Source organism: Strigops habroptila, chromosome 19 (genome assembly GCF_004027225.2).
Source record: "Strigops habroptila isolate Jane chromosome 19, bStrHab1.2.pri, whole genome shotgun sequence".
Taxonomy (NCBI): domain Eukaryota; kingdom Metazoa; phylum Chordata; class Aves; order Psittaciformes; family Psittacidae; genus Strigops; species Strigops habroptila.
This window is the reverse complement of record NC_044295.2, coordinates 5,143,520-5,164,013: the sequence shown is the minus strand read 5'-3', so window position 1 is coordinate 5,164,013 and position 20,494 is coordinate 5,143,520. Positions and strand designations below refer to the sequence as shown.

At 54.7% G+C, this 20,494-nt stretch overlaps 2 protein-coding genes across 12 annotated transcripts in view; one reads left to right on the top strand and one right to left on the bottom strand.

Moving 5' to 3' along the window:
• Positions 1-1,635: 1,635 nt before the first annotated feature.
• LOC115617853 (cytochrome b561) lies at positions 1,636-6,602 on the top strand. The gene is made up of 7 exons (XM_030508841.1): positions 1,636-2,118; positions 2,860-3,033; positions 4,327-4,529; positions 4,714-4,812; positions 4,884-4,987; positions 5,062-5,219; positions 5,842-6,602. The coding sequence occupies exons 3-7, from the start codon at positions 4,328-4,330 to the stop codon at positions 6,038-6,040; spliced, it is 762 nt and encodes a 253-aa protein (XP_030364701.1). The 5' UTR covers positions 1,636-2,118; positions 2,860-3,033; position 4,327; the 3' UTR covers positions 6,041-6,602.
• Positions 6,603-7,555: 953 nt separating this feature from the next.
• Positions 7,556-20,494, bottom strand: part of TANC2 (tetratricopeptide repeat, ankyrin repeat and coiled-coil containing 2) — a 239,415-nt gene continuing 226,476 nt past the window's right edge. For all 11 annotated transcript variants that reach the window (XM_030508833.1, XM_030508827.1, XM_030508829.1 and 8 more), the window contains 3 exons: positions 19,214-19,360; positions 17,044-17,144; positions 7,556-15,058 (listed from right to left, as the gene is read on the bottom strand). In XM_030508833.1, coding sequence (XP_030364693.1) covers positions 13,108-15,058; positions 17,044-17,144; positions 19,214-19,360 — 2,199 coding nt within the window. In that variant the 3' untranslated portion in view covers positions 7,556-13,107. The remainder of the gene's footprint in view (positions 15,059-17,043; positions 17,145-19,213; positions 19,361-20,494) is intronic.

Sequence of the window (20,494 nt, the reverse complement as noted above, 5' to 3'; positions counted from 1 at the left end):
ATCACATTGGGTTGAAGGCTGCGATGTATTTTGGCTGCTGGAAGTCAAGATAGTTCAGCTGGATGTGGTTGGGAACATGGATAAAGCTGTTTCTTACTGTATTACACCAGTGCTGGTCTCAGCAGAGGGCAAAGCTTTTTGTCTTGGCAGGTGTCCTAAAGGATGGACCCCCTCTGAGGCTTTTCCAAGGGGCTCAGCTGGATTGTGGTGTCTGACCAGACACCCTCCAGCCCTTTTCAGCTGGGGCCCAGCCTGACAGCTCAAGGTTTGCAGTTTATGGTGACTTTTATGGCTCAGCAGATAACTCTGGTAAACAACCACCCCGTGATAAAGGCCGGCTGTACGTGGGAGGTGGCAGCAGCTCCCATGGCAGCACCATTCCCTGTGTCCTGCTGCAGAGGGGTTGTTCCTCAGGGTGAAGGATCAAGGTGGTGGTGCTGGGACTCTGCCCCCAGTCCAGCTGCAGCGGGGCCTGGACTTTGTTTTTAGTGTGACAGGTCTTCATCATAGAAGCATAGAACCATGGAATGGTTTGGGTTGAAGGGACCTTAAAGCTCATTCAGCTCCAACCCCCTGCCACGGGCAGGGACACCTTCCACTAGAGCAGGTTGCTCCAAGCCCCTGTGTCCAACCTGGCCTTGAACACTGCCAGGGATGGGGCAGCCACAGCTTCTCTGGGAAAAGTCTGTGCCAGCGCCTCAGCACCCTCACAGGGAAGAGCTTCTGCCTCAGAGCTCATCTCAATCTCCCCTCTGGCAGGTTAAAGCCATTCCCCTTGGCCTGTCCCTACAGGCCCTTGGCCAAAGCCCCTCTCCAGGTTTCCTGGAGCCCCTTTAGGCACTGGAGCTGCTCTAAGGTCTCCCCTTCAGGAGCCTTCTCTTCTCCAGGCTGCCCCAGCCCAGCTCTCTCAGCCTGGGACCTGGAGTGGCTGCTGGGACCTGGATTCTGCCCCCCAGCCCTTCCATTTGGCCTTCCCTTTGCTCAGCTCCTCCTGAGCAAAGGCACGCAAAGACCCCACTAAGCCCCCCCCCAACAACCCCACCACCTTCTCCTCCCCACTGGGGACTTGTGCTGTGGGGTACAAGCCCCCCCACTACCATGGTGTGATTCAGCAGAGCCAAAACCCAGGTGCAGCCACGGAGGGAGATGCTCAGGGAGCACCTCCCATACGAAGACAGGCTGGGAAAGTTGGGGCTGTTCAGCCTGGAGAAGAGAAGCTGCGTGGAGACCTCAGAGCAGCTTCCAGTGTCTGAAGGGGGTTACAAGGATACTGGAGAGGGACCTTCATCAGGGACTGGAGTGATAGGACAAGGGGTGATGGGTTCAAACTGATGCAGGGGAAGTTCAGGTTAGATACCAGGCAGAAGTTCTTCCCTGTGAGGGTGGTGATGTTGCAGCTCCCATGGGTGCTCCAGCTGTGAGGGTGCGCTGGCTCACATGGGTGCTCTGCCTCCGGGTCCCTGTGGGGATCCAGACTCAGGGATGCTTCCGATCCCAGCTGGTCCGTACCTGGTCTCTCTGCATCCCAGGGATGATCCAGAGCCGAGGATGCTCCAGGTCCCGCCGGCACCGCGGGCTCCTGCTGACACCTAGTGGCGCCCTGTGAGACAGACAGACAGGGCGGGGGGTGACGGGGGGAGACCCTTCCGAGCTAGCCAGAGCCAGAAGGGGAAAACCCCGCATCTCCCCCATCATCTCCCCCATCATCTCCATCTTCTCCCCCATCACCTCTCTCACCATCTCCCATCTCCAGGTCTTTTTCCCCCACGAACATCCCGGGGGGGGGGTGGGTGATGGGGGGGGCTCAGGATGTATTTGGTGTTCCTGAAGGGGCTCCCTTCGGGGGGGTGTAGATGGAGGTGGGGGGGTCCCGGGGCCATGTCACCCATCCCCAACCCACCCGCCAAGGGCCCTGCAGGGGCTCTGGCTCCCAGCACATCCCCCCAGTGCTGCTGATGGGTGCAGGTGACTAGCGGGGCCCAATTACCCCCCCCGCAGCATGCCCGGGGTGCAGCCCCCCCTCCATCCTCCGTTGCCATGCCAACGCGGTGGCCCCATCCCTGGCTCAGACACTGTCACGCTGGGCCCGGCGCAGGCGGCACCTCCCGGCACGCACAGGTAGGTTGGGGGGCACGGAGGTGGGTGCGGGGGGGGGGGGGCCGCTGCCTCAAATCCCCTCTAATACATCACTCAGACCCCCCCAGCTCCGAGCGGGATGAGCCACGTCCCCTACATGAGCCTGTAGCCCCCATCGAGGGCAGAGATGAGAGAGCGGAGACTGGGGCCGTGCTTGGGGATGTAGGGGGCAGAGATGGGGAGCGGGAGGGGACAGGCAGGGCCCCATCATGGGGCGGCTTTTCCGAGGGGCCCAGATGCCTCCAGCTCTCCCGGCACTTGGTGGGATGGATTTAGGGATAATGGGTATCCCACAGGCACCTCCCAGTGTCCCACTGCCGGTTGCCATGGCTTGGGGGGGTCAGTCCCAATCCCTAATCCTCAGCATGGGGCCGGGCTGTCCCCCTGTGTGAGTGCCCAGGGCCAGATGTTTGCATCTGGCAGGATGGGGCCATGTGGGTACCCATTTGGGATTCCCGTTGGAACCAGCAGCCCCATGGCAGTGCTGAGGGTTTGGGGGGGGCTGTTATGGTGCAGGAGAGACATGGTGCCTCTCTCTGCACATCACCTCAGCCTGGTCCCCGTGTCCATGCCATAGCCCTGGGCGATGAGGCTGCCTTTGCAGTGCAACCTAATGGGATAAACCAATTCCCTTAACTCACTTATCCGGCTGATCCAATAAAGGTGGCTGGGAATAAAGTGTGTGCGTGGTCTTAATGCATCCCCCCCCACTCCCTTCCACAGCTCCCCCCAGTCCTGGCAGCACCGTGGGTCTGGCTGCCGGGTGCTCCTCCCCAGGGGCAGCCGCAGTGGGGCTGGGGCAGAGGTGGGACTTTGGCCCCGGTTGGCAGGGAAGCAGGAGAAGTGGCAGCTCTGATCCCCAGGGATAACCCAGCAGGAAGCACGACGCGGGTGCAGGTGGGTTGTGAGGGCCATGGGGCAGGTCTCTGGTGGGGCTGGGTACCACCGTGTGTCTGCTCCCTGCCCAGCACGAGGGTTTGCTCAGCCCCATGTCCCCAAGGGACACCAGTTTGGTCATAGAAGGGAGGTCCTGAGGCTCCTCATCCCTGTGATGTCTTCCCCTAGCAGGGCTTGGGGGAGTTGTTGTGTGGTTCTGGGGGTGGTGGGCTGGGGAATAGGCAAGGGTGGGCCATGGGATGGGCCTGGAGTGGGATGAATGGGGATGAAGGGATGGGGATGGAGGGACAGAGATGGTGATGGAGGGATGGGAATGAAGGGACAGAGATGGGGATGGAGGGACAGGGATGGGGATGGAGGGAGGAAGATGGAGAAGGGAGATGGAGGCATGGGCTAGAGGACAGGGATGGGGATGGAGGGACAGGGATGAGGATGGAGGGATGAGGATGGAGGGATGAGGATGGAGGGATGAGGATGGAGGGATGGGGATGAAAAGATGGGGATGGAGGGACAGGGATGGGGATGGAGGGATGGGGATGGAGGGATGGGGATGGAGGGACAGGGATGGGGATGGAGGGACAGGGATGGGGATGGGGGGATGGGGATGGAGGGATGGGGATGGAGGGATGGGGATGGAGGGACAGGGATGGGGATGGGGGGATGGGGATGGAGGGATGGGGATGGAGGGATGAGAATGGAAGGATGGGGATGGAGGGATGGGGATGGAGGGACAGGGATGGGGATGGGGGAATGGGGATGGAGGGATGGGAATGGAGGGATGGGGATGGAGCGACAGGGTTGGGGATGGAGGGATGGGGATGGAGGGACAGAGATTGGGATGAAGGGATGGGGGTGGACGGACAGGTATGGGGATGGAGGGATGGGGTTGAAGGGATGGGGATGGAGGGATGGGGATGAAGGGATGGGGATGGGGATGGAGGGATGGGGATGGAGGGATGGGGATGAAGGGATGGGGATGGGGATGGAGGGATGGGGATGGAGGGATGCGGATGAAGGGATGTGATGGGCATGGAGGAGGGGGATGAAGGCACGGCGGTAGAGGACAGGGATGGGGATGGAGGACAGGACTTGCGGGCGGAGGGCCGGGGCAGGCAGGCTGTGGGCAGGAGGGTTGGGGCAGGAACAAGCCGGTCGGAGCCACCTCCGGCTGCGGGTGACGCAGCGGCCCCGGCGGCACCAGGAAGCGCCCGGCCCCGTGGCAGGTGAGGGCGGAGCCGGGCGCTGCCCGCGGCGGGACCCCGCCGCCAGCCCTCGCTCCCCTCTGCCCCGCAGCATGGACGGGGCCGCGGCGCCCGCCCGCCCCGCCGGGCTCTCGGCGTACGTGGCGGTGTCCCAGCTGCTGGGGCTGACGCTGCTGGTCACCACGGGGGCCTGGCTCGGCTGCTACCGCGGCGGCGTGGCCTGGCACAGCCCCCTCCAGTTCAACGTGCACCCGCTCTGCATGGTGCTGGGGATGGTCTTCCTGCAAGGTGACGGTGAGCAGCACCGCGGGACCCTGCAGCCCAGCGGGGAGTGAAGGGGACAAAGTGGTGACAAGCGGAGACTGGGAAAGATGCTCCGGGACCCCCCCAACTCCCAGCGTGCAGCACCCCGGGGAGATGCGGGGTGCCGGGGAGGTGGGGGACCCCCATGGATGCTCATGTGCCCTCTCTCCGGCAGCTCTCCTGGTGTACCGGGTGTTCAGGAACGAGGCCAAGCGATCCACCAAGGCGCTGCATGCTCTGCTCCATGGCCTGGCGCTGCTCATTGCCCTCGTGGGTGAGCACCACGGCTGGGATGGGTGCATAGGGCTGGATCTGGCCCCGGTGGTAATGGGCTCCTCTCCACAGGCATCATCGCTGTCTTCGAGTCCCACCGGACCAAGGGCATCCCCGACATGTACAGCCTGCACAGCTGGTGTGGGATGGCCGCCTTCGTGCTCTACCTCCTGCAGGTGAGGGCTGGGGGCGCCCTGAGCACCCTCCTGGGGCCCCACAGAGCCCCCTGTAACATCCCCGTGCCCCACAGTGGCTCCTGGGCTGTGGTTTCTTCCTGCTGCCTGGTGCCTCCTTCTCGCTGCGTGGCCGCTACAAGCCCCAGCACATCTTCTTCGGCATCGCCCTCTTTGCCCTCTCCATCGCTGCCTGCTTGCTGGGCATCACTGAGATGCTCCTCTTCAACATCAGGTGGGTGACAGGGCTGGGGGGTGGTAGACCCCAGGCTCCCCTGACCCCCTGCAGCCCTATGGGCAGAGTCTGGCTCCTGCTCAAGCTGTGGCTACGTGGCTATTAAATCTCCCCCCCACCAAGGCCTTCAGTTCTGTGGCTGCTGAGTCACTGCCCAGATGATGTTTAACAAGGGCTGGATCCTGCGACAGTTTTCTTTGCGGATGGGGATGTGCCATTGCCTCTCTGCAGCCACGTGGTTTCAGAAGCCCTCAGGCTGCACTTGTCCCCAAGGCCTCTGCCTTGGCAACTGGAGAACACAGATTGCTCCAGATGCACATCGAGGTCTCCTCACAGCCCCAGATCCATGGGGACAGAGCTATGGGGCACCCCAGGAGCCACCTCCCTCTGGCTGAGGGAGCACATCTGGCAGGGGAGGTGTGGGGATTCCTATGGCCCTGCTATAGGGCAGTGCCACCAGCTTCCTCTGCTGTCACCAAAGCAAACAGCACCTGGGCACTTCGCTCTGATTTAGGGGAAAGGGACCTTTCCCATGGTGCGCCCAGAGGATGATGAGGGGTCGCAGGCAGGGCCAGGCTGCCCACCCCGCCAGAGGCTTGAGCATCCCAACGTGTCCCCACAGGGACTCCTACAGCCGCTTTGTGCCCGAGGGCGTCCTGGCCAACACCCTGGGGGTGCTGCTGGTGGCCTTCGGGCTGGTGGTGGGCTACGTGTTGACACGGGATGAGTGGAAGCGCCCGCCGCTGGCCGAGGAACTGGCCCTCTCCATGGACTTCAAGACCCTGACAGAGGGTGAGAGCCCCGGCGGTGGCAGCCAGTGATGTCCCCTCGGGACATGGGCTCCTTGCGGTGTCTGTGGGGTGTCCCTGTGTTCCCTCTTGCTGGTGCCCTGGGGCTCTGCCCAGCTCAGGGTGATGCTGGGGAAGGACACGCTTGTTGGTGTAACACTGCTGCCCGCTGGAGTCAGCCTCGCTTGGCCTTCATCTTCCTCAGCCCTGCCCTGCGCAGCCCCTGGTGCCCCTGAGCCTGCCTCCAGCCCCACGGGGCATAGGCAGAGGCAGGGGCTGGTGGCGGCGCTGGGGCATGAAGGATGGGGGTCCCCGGGCTCTGCCCCACTGTGGGGACCAGGAGTGGGAGCTTTGGCTGAAGCCCAAAGATGGTTCTCAGAGGAGTTCTTTGCCATCACCGAGATCTCCCACTCACCCTCCAATGTGGCCACGCGTTGGGGCTGCTCCCCACAAAGGGCTCCTGGGGGCTTGGAACGACCCCAGGGTCTGTGCAGGTTCAGCATCTTCGTGTCTGAAACGTTCTCCCCTCTTGTGCGACGTGTTGTCTGCTCGGTGGGTGCTCTCAGCCTAATAAATGTTTGCAGCCAACCCTGTCCTCCTCCTGTCTCCCATCGTTTCACGCTCCGAGCGGCTGGGGAGGGCAGGGAGGATGTTTGGGATGGGATTGTCCTGTGTGGGCTTGTGCTGAGCAACCGGCACTGCAGAGCGTGGTGGTGGCTGCGGGAGGGACCCCATGGGCACATCTCCAGGGGATGTCCAGAGATCCAGGACAGGCATCTTGGACACCGCCAGGGTCTTGGACGTACCCATGGAAGTGCAGGAGACCCACTGCCACGAGGAGGTTTGGCATATGCTGAAAGCATCCTTCTGGCTTATGGCACAAGCAGCCCCATGGGTGAGGCTCCTGCATCCCTGCGCTGCCAAGCAAACACAGCCCCTGGTCCAAGCCACATGGCCCATGTCCCACAACCTCCCACTGCGCATCCAGCCCGGCCTGGCGGCCCCAGTGACACAATTCCCTGTCCTGTCTTATTGACACCCATCTGGTAAGGGCAGGAGCAGCACTGCCTCCATCCCCTCCTGCTCCCAGTGGTGACATGTCCCCATCCCCACACAGTGACAACCAGACTGGACTCTCGTGCTGTCCTGATGTTCCGAGGTTATGTCCTCAACATAAGAAGGACATGGAGCTGTTGGAGCAAGTCCAGAGGAGGCCATGAGGATGATCCAGGGCTGGAGCGTCTCCTGTATGGAGACAGGCTGAGAACATTGGGGCTGTTCAGCTGGAGAAGAGAAGCTGCGTGGAGACCTCAGAGCAGCTTCCAGTGTCTGAAGGGGGCTACAAGGATGCTGGAGAGGGACCTTCATCAGGGATTGTAGTGATAGGACAAGGGATGATGGCTTGGACGGGGCTTGGAGCAACCTGCTCTAGTGGAAGGTGTCCCTGCCCGTCGCAGGGGGTTGGAGCTGGATGAGCTTTAAGGTCCCTTCCAAACTCTTCTGTAATTCTGTGGCACGCATGGGAAGAACCCCAGGCCAGACGCCATCTCCAAGTGTTAACCATTTATAAATAAGTACATTTGTTCATACATACAGTTTCATTGTACAGATTACAATCTGTATACATTGGGGGTCGGGGGGGGAAATGCATTCTTTTGAACTTTTCACATCTATCTCACAGCTCACATGTACAGACAAGAAAACTCTGCTCAAGCAAATACAGCAAAGGAAAAAATATGTTTTCTTCTTTCCTTATACATGAGAGGCAAAAGCCTCCGCTGTTGGCAGGGGCTGCTCTTCCCACTGCACAATATCACAACTGTGTGGTGTTCAATATATCGGTAGAGAGAACAGAACATGCATTGAATAATATACTGTACAGAGAGAGAAAGTCCTTTACATCAGAGTTATAGAAAAGCTAAAGGAAAATTGTAAGTGTCTTAAAGATCTTCCCAGCAAGTGTCTCGGAGGATGGTAGCCAGGGAATTGTACAAAGCACAAGGTGTGTGTACTGTACGTGTTTGTACCAAACTCAGCTCCTCTCGGGTGTGAAGACAGAAGGGAGACGGAACGTTGAATGCAACACTATGGGAAAGAAAAGGCTTGGACAGGGCTGACACCGGCAGCGCTGGCAGAGTCCACGTGAGTCTCTGGGTTATCGGTGTAGCAACAGAACAGACTTGACGTGGCACACGGTGCTGCTCCCAGTGTCTGGCTGTTGGTGCACAGCGAGGCAGCCCTGCGGTGAAGTGACCCAGTCCCTGGGCGTGAGGCTTCCAACCCACCCAGCACGGCCCCGGACAGCATCACCCAGAAGGGACAAAGTCTTTTGGCACAGCAGCCATGGGACGCGATCCCGTCGGATGGGACCTGGCTGCTGACTCCCCAGTACCGTGACAGCGAGGAGATGAGCAGGAGGGAAGGATACAGCGGGTGGGTTTGGTGTCTCTTGGCTCTCCCGGTGACGGTCGCGCTGTGTTTTCTCTCGGGTCGGTCTGTAACAGTTGAGGTGAGATCCAGCTGTATAGTCAGGAGTTGGACACGAATGCATCTTGCTAAAGAATTGAGCCCTTAGTGGTTTGTATTAGAAAAAAGAGTTTGATCGAACGGAAAAAAAAATAAATCCCAGCAATTATTCACACACATCTGAAAAATAAGATCACAGGTTCACTTTCAACCATTGTGCTTTGTGTCCAACGTGCACCCACCAGACTTGGTCAGAGCAACCAGCATGGGGTGAAGGCATCTATCCGCAGAGGTCCCGGCAGGTACCACAGCTCTTCCCCTAAGCCCTTGGTTAAACACCATTAACAGAAGAGTTATCCTGAATTCCCAAGACTAAAGCAAAGTACAACCAGCAAAGAGCTTGCAACAGCTTGCTGCGGACCCCCCTTGGCGTGAAAGAGGAGGCACACTGGCTTGCTTGTTTCTCTAGGTAAGGCGGAGCTGGCACTTCGGTTTGAGCTCGACTTCTTCTGGGTTACCCTGAATATACAGCGGCCTTTGCATGAGGGGACAGGATCTCTGTAGCCACCCTGGCTCTGGACCTAACCCAAGCGTGGCTGAGGCGTCTGTCACCCGCACACACAGTGTTCACACTCACCAAGAGGTTTTTCTTTACAGCCAGGTTAAAGAAAAACACCCCCAAAGGCTCAGTGCTCGGATGGACCCACCTGCGGGCACCGGAGTCAGATGGACAGATGGATGGACAGACACCACCTCGGCTCATCTGGCACAGCCTGTGCTCTTCCCAGGTGCCCTTCAGAGACCCCTTCAGAGACCAATCCTGACGGTCTTGGTAAAACCCTCCCTTTACAAAACACTTCAGATGCCCACTAATGACTGTTTCCAAAGCCCTCCAACACTGTTCCCAGCCGGGCTGGTGGGGACCCTGCACAGCTCCCAACCAGGCAGGAGTCTGCTCCCATGGGACCAGAGCATCCTCCCAGCCTGGGAGACCAAGAGCCGCACCGAGGGACATGGCAGGCATGGACACCCCAAGCTGGGAGAGAAGATTCCGGCTCTGCAGCTCCCGGAGTGGCTGCGGGCAGAGGATGAGAGACACCCGGTGGGAAGGTCACCTAAATACATGGGTCAGCTTCAGCACTGCCACCCAACGTGCCCCAGGAACCAAACCTGGAGGTTTCCATGTCACCAAGAAACTGGTTTCCTTCGTGCACCCAAGAATCCTCCTCAATCTCAAGACAGGGGCTCGCCAGCGGTGCCACTGCAGCCAGAGAGGGGACAGAGGCACTGCTGGCAGCATCATCCCACATCCTAATTAATCAAAGAGTAATTAAATACACAGCACAGATGGACACGACAGCACCGTGTCTGGAACTCTGCACATGCTCCCACAACGCGGCCTGGGCTTGCTAGATATATATCTGAGATGAGAAAGTGAAGGGACATCAGTGAGACCTGAGCTCCACCGAGCCACGTGGACAACAGCGCGCTTCCCAACAGGACCACGCACAACAGCACAGCACAGAACCACCTCTGCTTTTCCTCCTTGCCAAATCCAAAGCGTGACTTTGAGGACACAGGGAATGGCTTTTCCAGGGAGAAGAGTGCTCCTTACTCACCTGGGTACCACAGCAGCCACCCTGCCTCAACCCTCCCGAAGAGAATTGCTGGGGAAGTGCTTTAAAGCCACTGCAAATCATTTTGTAGTTAAAAATTACTCAATCTGTTGATGCTTATATACAAGAGTCAGTTCTTGTGCTATAAATGTTCGGATTCATTGCTTCGTTTCTTTGCTTTTTTCCTCCTTTTTGAAAAATACACTAAGAGACAAGAGCTGCTTTGCTATTTCTCTAACGAAGACACTACTCACGCTTAAATATCCAGTATTTCTCATAGTAACAAATTCAAACAGTAAAGTGCACCCATTTACAGAGAGAACAGATGGAAAACCATTAGTGCAAGAATCCTGTGAGAAATGTGAGCACGTGGTATTGTGAACAAACCTGCACACTGCAGTATTTAAGCCTTCTTGCAGCTTGGTGTTTGTGTTACAAGTGTGAGCTGTTGTCTTTTTCCCTTAAAATATCTTCATCAACCCAAAAGCTATACACAGAAGTGCTGCGAGGGGATGTGTCAGGACAGTACTGGGAGCACGAGGCAGTGAATAGGGAAAGCAAAGCATAGGCTCCATCACTGCTCCCACACCATCCCGTTTGCATCCCAGTGGAGAGAACCAGCTCGCAGCCGTAGCGCATCTCGCTTGGACGTGCACAACAGGGATGGGGCTGAATTCGGTTACTTTTTCCTTTCAAAGAAGCAACTAAAGGGAGGAAGCTACTCACTGGCTCAGAAAGCTGGAGGATGGGAGGCGTTGAGCAAAGCGACTACTCCAGACCCACGGATAGGCATGTCCTAGCTTTAGGTGCACTGTATGCGGAGAAGAAATCAGTTATTCCTTACAAAGCAGAACATGCTGCTTCAAAAAAGAGAGGAAGGGAAAAAAAAGCCCATCACACCCCCTTTGCAAGGAGAGGAACAGTGCAAGGAGCTGTGTGTCCCCACAGCTGCGGGGAGCCTGCCCTACCAAGGGGTCTCCCAGTCTACCCCCCTGCTCTACAGAGCCCTGCAAGGAAGCAAAGAGTCAGCACTGGGAGGCACCTCGAGAAACGAAACACCAACCTCAATCCAAATCCCTTGGACAAACACCAAACAGCCCCAAAGAGCACAAAAATTGCCAAAGCCCATAGAGGAAACCCCCCCTGCACATGTCTGTGAGACACAAGCCTCTGTCACCCCAAGGTGTGCGCATCCCAGGCACAGAATCGCAATGAGATGTGCTGATCCACACACAGAAAGAAACTGGAATGGCCCCATCGAAGCCAGGGTTTGCTTAAAGAGTTTCAGACCAAGTCCTGAGCTGGTGTAAATGGATGGAGCTGCACTGACGTGGTGCTGGGGATCTGCCCATTTACACCAGGTTGGACCCCAGGGTTTGGTTCAAGAAGTCTTGCAATCTATTCGCATAGCCCTTTGGAAACACTGAAGGTACCGCTCCTGCTCAGCACTGACATCTCAAGAGCTGATATGAGGGAGGTTCAGCATCAGGCAACAGGCACTATTTTGCTTTAAAACAAGCTACAGTTATCGCTTTCCCTCATCTTCATCCCACCCTTCACTCTCCGCAACTGAAAAGGCAGATTACAAACCCACCAGCAGTCAATGAGTCTGTAAAGAGAGCTCCTCCATACACCCTCCCCCCCCCAAAAAAAAGTCAGAGGATAATTGAAAGATCATGGAAAATCCTATGAAAAGGATTTTGGAACTGTTCCCCCTTTTCCCACTGTCCAATGGGATTTGCATTTGAATAAAAAAAATAGGAAAAACAACCTAAACAGAAGTCCTGAAACAGATCACATAAATAAATTATAAATATCTCTCTTTAACTACAGCTCCTTAGAAAGGAAAATGTGGTCTCTACCATGTACAGATATGGAACATGGCAACGGCTTTCCAAGGTTTTGGGAATGGATCTTGGAGTGCAGCCCTTGCTACGGCACCGGCTCGGGGGATGCTGCCAGGGTGGGTTTGCAGGAGGACCCTTCCTGTCTTGGGAACCATCGTGCCACATCATGCAGCCTCATCATCAAACAATAATAATAAAAACCATTAAAACTTGCCATTTTCCTCCTCGAATCTCATTTTCTAAGTGAGATTTTTGGTTTTCCTTGCAAAACCCACCAAATGAAACCCCCAGCGTCAAACCGTCCCAGTGGAAACACGGTGCTATGTGTGAGATGCAGTCGTCTGCTCACGGGGTGAAGTGTTGCCATCCCAGTTCACATGCAAGAGGTTTGTGGCCAAGTCCCTCGGCTAATTACAAGGCATACGAAGGGCCAACTTTAATCTCCCAATGCCTTTAAAATGCCCCAGAGCAAATCAGTGTCGAGGTACCCAGCAGGTAGTTTGCAAAGTAGCGAAGCACAGTGTGATCCCACCCCTTCTGGCTGCCGATGGATTAAACAATGAAGGAATCCACTGAATCCAATTCGGATTGAAATGCTCTACACCAGATGAAGCAGGATGGTGATTGTGCATAGCTACTTGGTGTCAAAACACATCGTGCCCTTGCTCGCTGTGGGTAATTTGCTCTTTGAGGGGCAGAGTCAAAATGACCTGGCTGGCATTCCCAAGGATGCAGCCTTGTGAAAGGCTCCTGTGATCCCTGCTCTGCTCCCGCTAGGAATGCCCATCAGAATTGAGTCAGAGCTCATCAAGACAAAAGAAACCAACTTAAATTGAACGCGATTGTCTCTTGGTTACCTCCCGCTGTGGAGGGGAGATTCAGGGCCACCCCGCACCACGCACTAAGGTATCCCGGCTGGAAACTTAGCTGGAATTGGGCAAACGATACTGGCTTGGCTGATGTTGGCTTCACGGTCAGCTGGGGAACGAAAGGGCTGGAGCATGTGCATGGCTGTCTGACCACCACACAAAGTACCGGAGAAACTTGGTCATGTAGCTACCAAAGAGAAATCATAATAATAATAATAATATAATAATAATAATATGCATGGAAATCAAGCTTGGAAGTGTGTGTGCTGAAAACATGAGGGTCTTACTCCAACAAGCGTCTTTTACACATTAGACTCCACAAATGGTCTCTTTGGTTTGATTGGGGATGTCTGCCCTTGCCTGGAGTCCCTGGAGAGCTGCCTGTACAGGTTGTCCTGGTAGGCCTGCGCCACAGGCAGCGTCCTTGCCACCTTGACGTCGGGATACGAGGAGGCTTGGGTGACTCTCTCCAGGAGGTCTCCCCGGGACCCATTGGCCAGCATCCCATGGGGGCTGTAATAGTCTTCCTCTAGCAAATGGCCATTCTGTGCATTGTTGGTTTTGTTATAAAAGGCAATGTTGCTGATTGAAGAAGGCGGGCTAAATGATTCCGGCTGGGGGAGATTGCCAGGAGACGTAGGACTAATGACAGTGTCCACTGATGACACAGCCCAGGTCCGGCTCTGCTGATGGAGATGGGGGTACTGCTGAGTCCGAGCGGTTTTATCTATGATTCCCATGAACGGCGTGGTCCGGGAACGGGCTGGCTCACTGGGATAACCCCCCTGAGTGGGAGAGACTGGTGAGAGTTCATCACATGACCTGTCATAAGCTGGCTTGAGAGGAATCTCCATTTGCTGAATCGAAGCGGAAGGGCGGAAGTTGGGAGTCAGGTTGGAGGTGGAGGAGATGCTATTGCTGGAGGGAGAGAAGCGGAGGCCAACGCTCTGAGAGTGGAGCAGGGGCCTTGGAGTCGGCGGGTGAGGCTTGATTTCACTGGGATTAACTGTGATGGGTCTTCTTATGAGATGAGACACATCTGGAGAGCCCAGCTGGCTGGCGGGGAGGGAAGAACGTTCCAGGTCAAGCTTTGAGTGACACACTGGATAGTAGGAAGCAGATTGGCTTCGCCCTATCTGGGGCGTCTGGCTGTATCTCATCCCCCCCCTGTATGCTGAGGATGGTCTCTGTGGAAGGTCTTCTTTGGCCAGCCCTCCATGCTGACAGATCGCTCCCGCGCTGAGGCTCGCCTGAACGTGCTGCACTGGTCTGCTGTCACCAACGATGCCCCCGATGGAGCCCTGGTAGACCAACCTGCTCTGGCTAACCCCCATTTCCCCTGACGACGACTGGTACTTGCTGGCCATCGAGTGGGCAACCTGGCTGTAAGCACCGGTTGGGATTACAGTACTGGAATGGACGGCTGAGCTGGGCTGGTTGCTCCTCACGATCTGCGCCTTGGCTGGCTGCAGCCTCAGCCCCTGCTGCGGCACGGCCACGGGGAGCTGGGGCATCTGGAAAGACCTCTGCGTCATCTTGGATAACGGAGACTTTGGTCTACCAGGGAGCTGGTTGACCCCGCTGGGTTCTTGCTGATAACGAACTGGGGAACCAGACTGTGACCTGTAAACGCTCATGCTTTCTGCTGGGGGGCTGGCACGATACTGAGGACCTCTGCGAAGAGGAGAAGGTGGTGGGCTCTGATATTCTTTCCCTTGACTTCCAACAGGAGGTGGGCTGAAGCGGTAAGAGGAGCCCTGGTGAGCAGGGGATGTGTGTGGAGGACTGGGTCTGTAATGTGAGTTTTGGTGCGTAGGAGACAGAGCAGGAGATGTGGACTGGTACCCTTGCCTGGTTGGTGAACCCACGGAGCTATTGGACCTGAAATCAAAGACCTGATGAGAGCCAAGGGGTGAGCCAGAAATATAGGCTGAGTCCCTGTGAGCTGGGGATGGGGGTGGGCTCTGGATGATGGGCAGCCCTTGGTTTGGCCTGGACTCTGTCTGCAAGCCAATGGAAACATTTTCTACATCCTGCTCGAGGTACTCCTCCTCAAAGATGTCCTGCACAGAATAGAGCTCTTCGTGCTGGGCTTCAGGTTCAGGCTCCACCGGGAGCGGCGGCGGCTGCTGCTGCTGCTGCTGGACCTGCCTGCACTCCTCCTCCACCCGCATCAGCAGCCGCTGGATCTCCCGGTTGTTGGGACACAGCTTGATGGCCTCGTTCAGGTCCTCCAGGGCTGCTGAAAACTGCCTGCTTGACAAAGGGACAGAAACGAGAACTGAAATTACTCTAGATTTGAATGGAGCCCTTCTTGGAGGCTCCTGAGGGTTAAGTGGCTCGCCCCTGTTACTGCCTGTGATTGCTACCACGTGCTGCGTCTCTCTAACTCTGCCTTATGTGCCTCCCTCGGGTTTATTTTATCCAAACTGAAGGAAAACACTGCCAGCCACTCTGGAGAAGAGGAAGGGAACAAAGTCCTGAGATGGCACAACCCAGTCTGGCAAAAACTCCTGTCTGCATTACAGCGTGTGCTACAGGCTAATTACTTCTCACAGCACCACCATGAGCTTTGCTCCTGCATTACAGCAAAGGGGAAACCAACGCAGAGATAACCAAGAGCCAAGCTCACCGCTGCTGTAAACAAGAGCAGCTTTGATGGAGCTGCAACTGCTTACGCCAGTGAAAATGTAACTTCTGGCTGATGCCAAGACCACACAGCGTCAGGGCTGGCTCCGGAGCTCAGGGGCTCCCAGGGTCAGTGCTTTAGGCAAGGCTTGGCTCTCCAGTTTTGCAATGGATTTGGCTAACTTCTTCCAAATCAAGGAATGGAGTCAAGGAATGGGAGCCTGTGAATGCCCAGGGAAGCCTCTGCAAGGGAAAGGCCAGCCTGTGAGGAGTAAAAGGAAGGTGGGGATTCAGGGAAGGGGGTTGTCAACCATTTACAGGGACATGGTTGGCTTTTGAGCAAAACCCTCTCTTTGAACATGACTGTCATCTGGGAAGATGATCCCAGTGGAAGAACTGCCCAGTGCCTCCCAACACCAGCCTCAGCTTTTGTACAAGCTGTTGGAATACAGGTGGAGGAAGGAAAAGCATCCTGCTCCCCAAATTGTGCAGACCTCAACTGGGAAATAGAGCAGAAAAGCCAAAGTGGTGACAGGTTCTGCTGGAGTGACCTGGGGAGAAAAAGACGCTTGTATGTGGGGAGGCTGATATTATCTGGAAAGGAACCTGATTTTTATGCTTCCTTACAAGTGTTCTGGAAACAATGGAGAGGAAACCCGTGAAAGGAAAGGCATTAGGTCAGTGTGGCTCAGCTAGCAGGACCTCTCTGCAGAACAGAAGGTCAAGGCTTCACCTCCCACATCAAGACCTGGTGGATCCGGCAGCACAGCATCATCTGGGCCAGCAGCCTGGTTCCACACATTCCCCGAGCATGGAAAGTCAAGTGGTGGTGGTGGCTGCCGAGCTATGGTGTTTTCACAAGTGGACACAACGTACCTCTGGCTATGGTGGTTCTCCACACCGCCATGCAAAGCTTAAACCCAAGATGCGTGCAATGACAGTGCACCCAGCCCTTGAGCCCAGAACGCAAGACCAAGCCCTCCTCATTTAGGAACGGCATTGATGGGGTTTAAAATGAATCTAATCTCACATCTTTTAGCCTTCGGGGGGGAATCTTCTGGGTTCCATCTGAGACACAGAGATCCCAGTGCTGCAGCTCCCTAGAAGCTGGTTGCAGTGCTCAGGGCACGAGCTGTGGCTGACAGCTCCCTGGCTGGTGCAGCCACCGCAGAGCTGGGCAGCAGCTTCTGCCTTGCAGAAAGTGCTGTAGGACAGAGAGATTCACAGGTTTTAAGGGCAGAAGAGATCACTGTGATGACATAACACAGGCCACAGGGCTGTCAATGAGTCACATTTTGCTTCAAGTCCAAGTTGTGGTTGAACTAAAGTGTAGTTTTAACACCCAACTTTGGCGCAAAGGTTTCCAGCGTATGTTTCAGCGCTCAACCAAGATAAACCTCTCCCAAACATTTGCATTCAGCTGCCTCCAGGAATTGCCAAATGAGGGAGAGTGTAACCTTGGAGTTTGAGAGGTTTGTGGCCTCATTCAGGAAATGCTGCTTTGCCATTCTTTCCCATGGAGACACAGGTATGGTTTTGCACGGTGGATGCCTACATGGGGGTGGCCAGGCTTGAGGAGACCAGCCCCTTGCACTTGTCTCTCTCCTCACCTGCTGCTGCGCTTGGCCCTTGCTCTTGCATAGTAAGCTTCGTAAGATTTCGGTTTCAACTCCAGTGCTTTAGTAGCAAATTCCTCCGCCATTCCAAAATCCTGTCATTACAATAGGTGTGCAGGTAAGTAATTGAATAGATATAGAAATAAACATATATACAGTTGGGGAAGAAAACAAACTTCATATAGACATGGGTTGGGTTTTGTTTCACATGTACCATGGAAAACTTGATGGCAAACTGGCAGGTTTCATATGGATTCCACATCATTTAACAGCCAAAGAGCTACAATGGCATGTCCAAAGCCCTCTCAGAATGCTGGACGCTGTCAGCACCCACAGAGGCCAGTGTGCCACTGGCTCTGTTCTGATTGTGTCCCCAACAAGTGCATGCAATCCCTCTTCAACAACCTACAGTCTTGAGGAAACATCTGGTCTCGCAGAGGCTGGAATGTAATCTCATGAAGGACTTTTTTCCATAGTTGAAAGCCCTAGGAAACCTTTCCCACGCCCTCTGCTTCCCACTCTGCAGCACACTTGACCTACTTTGAAGGGGCTGAATAAAACTGCACATGAAGGAAGGGACGACAGTATCTCAGCTGCTCCAAACAGGATTTGCCTGGCAAAGGTCTCCTACCAGTGCCACCCGTTCCACTGTTCCTTGGCTTTCCCCTACGTTTCACTTGGGAGACTAGTTTGGGAGTGGGGAGGGAGAGGGTGATGGCATGGGATGGAGACTGCTCTGGGTGCTCTTTGCCTTGCCCCACGTTTCAGGTACCACTAAGCTCAGCTGAAGCGCAGCTCTTATGAAGGAGACTTCTTCCCAGTGGAGGGGCCTGCATTTCACAACCACTGCTCTGGATTGCTGACCTGGGCTATGACCTGAGCAGTTCTGGGAGAAAGGACCAAAGAACACTCCTGATCTGTTCAGAAACTCAGGAATTACACTCTTGCTACCTGGACTCTGCCTGGGGAAGCTCATACTTTTGTTTGCACCTTCAGCAGCAGAAGAGCTATTGCCTAATAGAGTGGGAATGCAGTCAGAGGTAAGTACCTTTATGGTCACATCTATAGGTGCAAAAACTGCAGGAGCTATTAGAACCCTCTGAAATTTTCCATCACAAAACCTGGGATTCCCAACCAAAAATCCTGTCCTTAAAGCACAGGCTTAGCTGCAAGCTGGCTTGTTCAAAAAGAAGGTTCACACTTTTACTACAAACTGTGCTGTTTGTTCACCAGCATTAAGATTTTACATCTATTGCTTCTCCTCTTTCTCCCTCACAGCTTAAAGAAATGAAGTTGTCACAAAACCCCTTCCCCTCCGTGTAATCTCTGCTGGCTCCTAGACCACTTTTTGAGTCCATGGAGACTTTAAGCTTCTATAGAAGTGAAAGCCCCTGCATGCAGAGCAAGGGGGAGGTGGCACTTGTCTGCTGAAGAACAGCCACACTGCAGGAGTTGGTCGCTAGATGCTGCTGGATGGGAATGGGGAGAGTGACAGTGATGTGGCAGTTCTGGGAGCAGAAGGAGTGTGTGTGGGTGCTTCTGGATGAGTCAGTGCCCTGGGGAAGCACCAGCCCCCTAAGCATATGCTCCCTCATTTGAGATCAGCATTCAGAGGAGCACATCTCCTGGCTCCTCCTGGCCTAGAAAGCTGGAAAATGCCTCCTCCCCAGTGCACATCATCATCAAAAGGGAGCAATAAAAAATTCAAAAAGCTATAAACACAGCAATGAATTTTTAATCATCAGAAATACGTATTAAATTGTTACTTCTCTTGAATCAGAGCATGTCAGTGGTCTGTGAAGGATGACCAGGTTACACAGAGGGGAGATCTCTGCAGTCAAAGCGTGGTTACAGGATGGACAAGTCTTTGTGCACAGGCAGAATCGTAGAATGGTTTGGGTTGGAAAGGACTTTAAGATCATCCAGTTCCAAACCCCTGCCATGGGCAGGGACACCTCACTCTAGACCATGTCACCCCAGGCTCTGTCCAACCTGGCCTTGAACACTGCCAGGGATGGAGCATTTACCACTTCTCTGGGCACCCTGTGCCAGGGCCTCAGCACCCTCACAGCAAAGAACTTCTTCCTTATGTCTAACCTGAACTTCCCCTGTCCAAGAAAACTGGCAGCTTATGCTTAAGGCCAAAAAGAGGGAGGAGACTTACGTTCATTTTCCTTCGACATCGGGAGAGGTTGAGCAGGAGCGAGACCTTCAGCTCACGGAAGGTTTTCAGGTCTTCTCCAAACCCTTCCCTTGGGAATTTCTTCAGGGCGTACTGGTAGCGCTGGGCAGCCTCTTTCACTTTACCCTTCTAATAGAAGGAGAACATGTCAGAACACATCCTTGGGTTGAGTTTACTTCACTGTAGAGAACTCACTCACCAGGCCCATGAATGTTCTGGGTAACAGTAACATGACTTCACTATTTAGCTCTTTTCTAGAAAGGAAAGCCAGACCATTTGATCAAGGGAACATCTGATCTGGAAATGCAGATGCTTTGTGCAAGTTGAGTTCTCCCACTTGGTACAGAGTTGCCATGCTACAGTGAGAAACACGGCAGAAATTGTGTTAACTGGATACAACTCCATCTGGTTTCTGGATTGTCTTTTGAGCTGGGGGATCAGTAATCCATTTCTGGAGAATACCCTACACCCAAAGCTCAATAAGCACCAGGGAGGATAAAGAATACGAAGTATGGGACTTTGGGTGGAGCTCCTGGGGCTCAGAGAAGCCCCTGCAATAGCAAAGCTAAATCTTATGGCAGTGATGTGGCTCTGAAGTTGAACAAATGGGTTGACATTCATCTCCCTGGGCTTTAGATGTCTAAAAACCAGGTGTCTACACCTAAGCCTGTCAATGGGGTTCCTTTTATAGTTATTGGGCCGCAACAGTCACCTTCAAAGGGTGACTCATCTTTGCTATTTTGGGCACCTATTTTTGGGATGCCCTGGGGAGGGGCAGCCTTGGCAGCCAGGGTGAAAGCAAGCAGGCAAAATGGGATCTGGGACACGTGCAACTCATGGTGACCCAGACATACATTTTGCAGCTACGAATAGTAAGCTTTAAAACCTTGTAGACTCAGGTTTCTCAGCTGTATCACATATCTCTGGCAGATAACTCCAGTTACAATGCCAGCTTAGCATATTTTCTGCTTCGCCCTTAGAGCCTAACAGTGAATCATTGTTGTACTTGCACATTTTGCGTGTGTGTGTGTGTGCAAATCTCTAGGTTTTAAAGATCAGCTTAAAATAAACACAGAGCGAAAAAAAGACACTCTAAGGGTATGGTGGAACATCTCCCATGGGCTGAAGGACACGATAAAGCCACCTGCATCCCGACAATCTGTCTGCAAGGCAAAAAGTTTCATCCCCGACTTTTTCTGGGCTCCACTATGGTGCTGTGCGGTTCCACAGCAGAGCCTGCTAGGTAATGACAACACTGCCAGA

Excerpts from the sequence above, each read along its gene's own strand:
- LOC115617853 (XM_030508841.1), top strand. The coding sequence starts at position 4,328 with ATGGACGGGGCCGCGGCGCCCGCCCGCCCCGCCGGGCTCTCGGCGTAC. Across the intron at positions 4,530-4,713 it reads GGTCTTCCTGCAAGGTGACG|CTCTCCTGGTGTACCGGGTG; the intron begins GTGAGCAGCACC and ends TCTCTCCGGCAG. Across the intron at positions 4,813-4,883 it reads GCTGCTCATTGCCCTCGTGG|GCATCATCGCTGTCTTCGAG; the intron begins GTGAGCACCACG and ends TCCTCTCCACAG.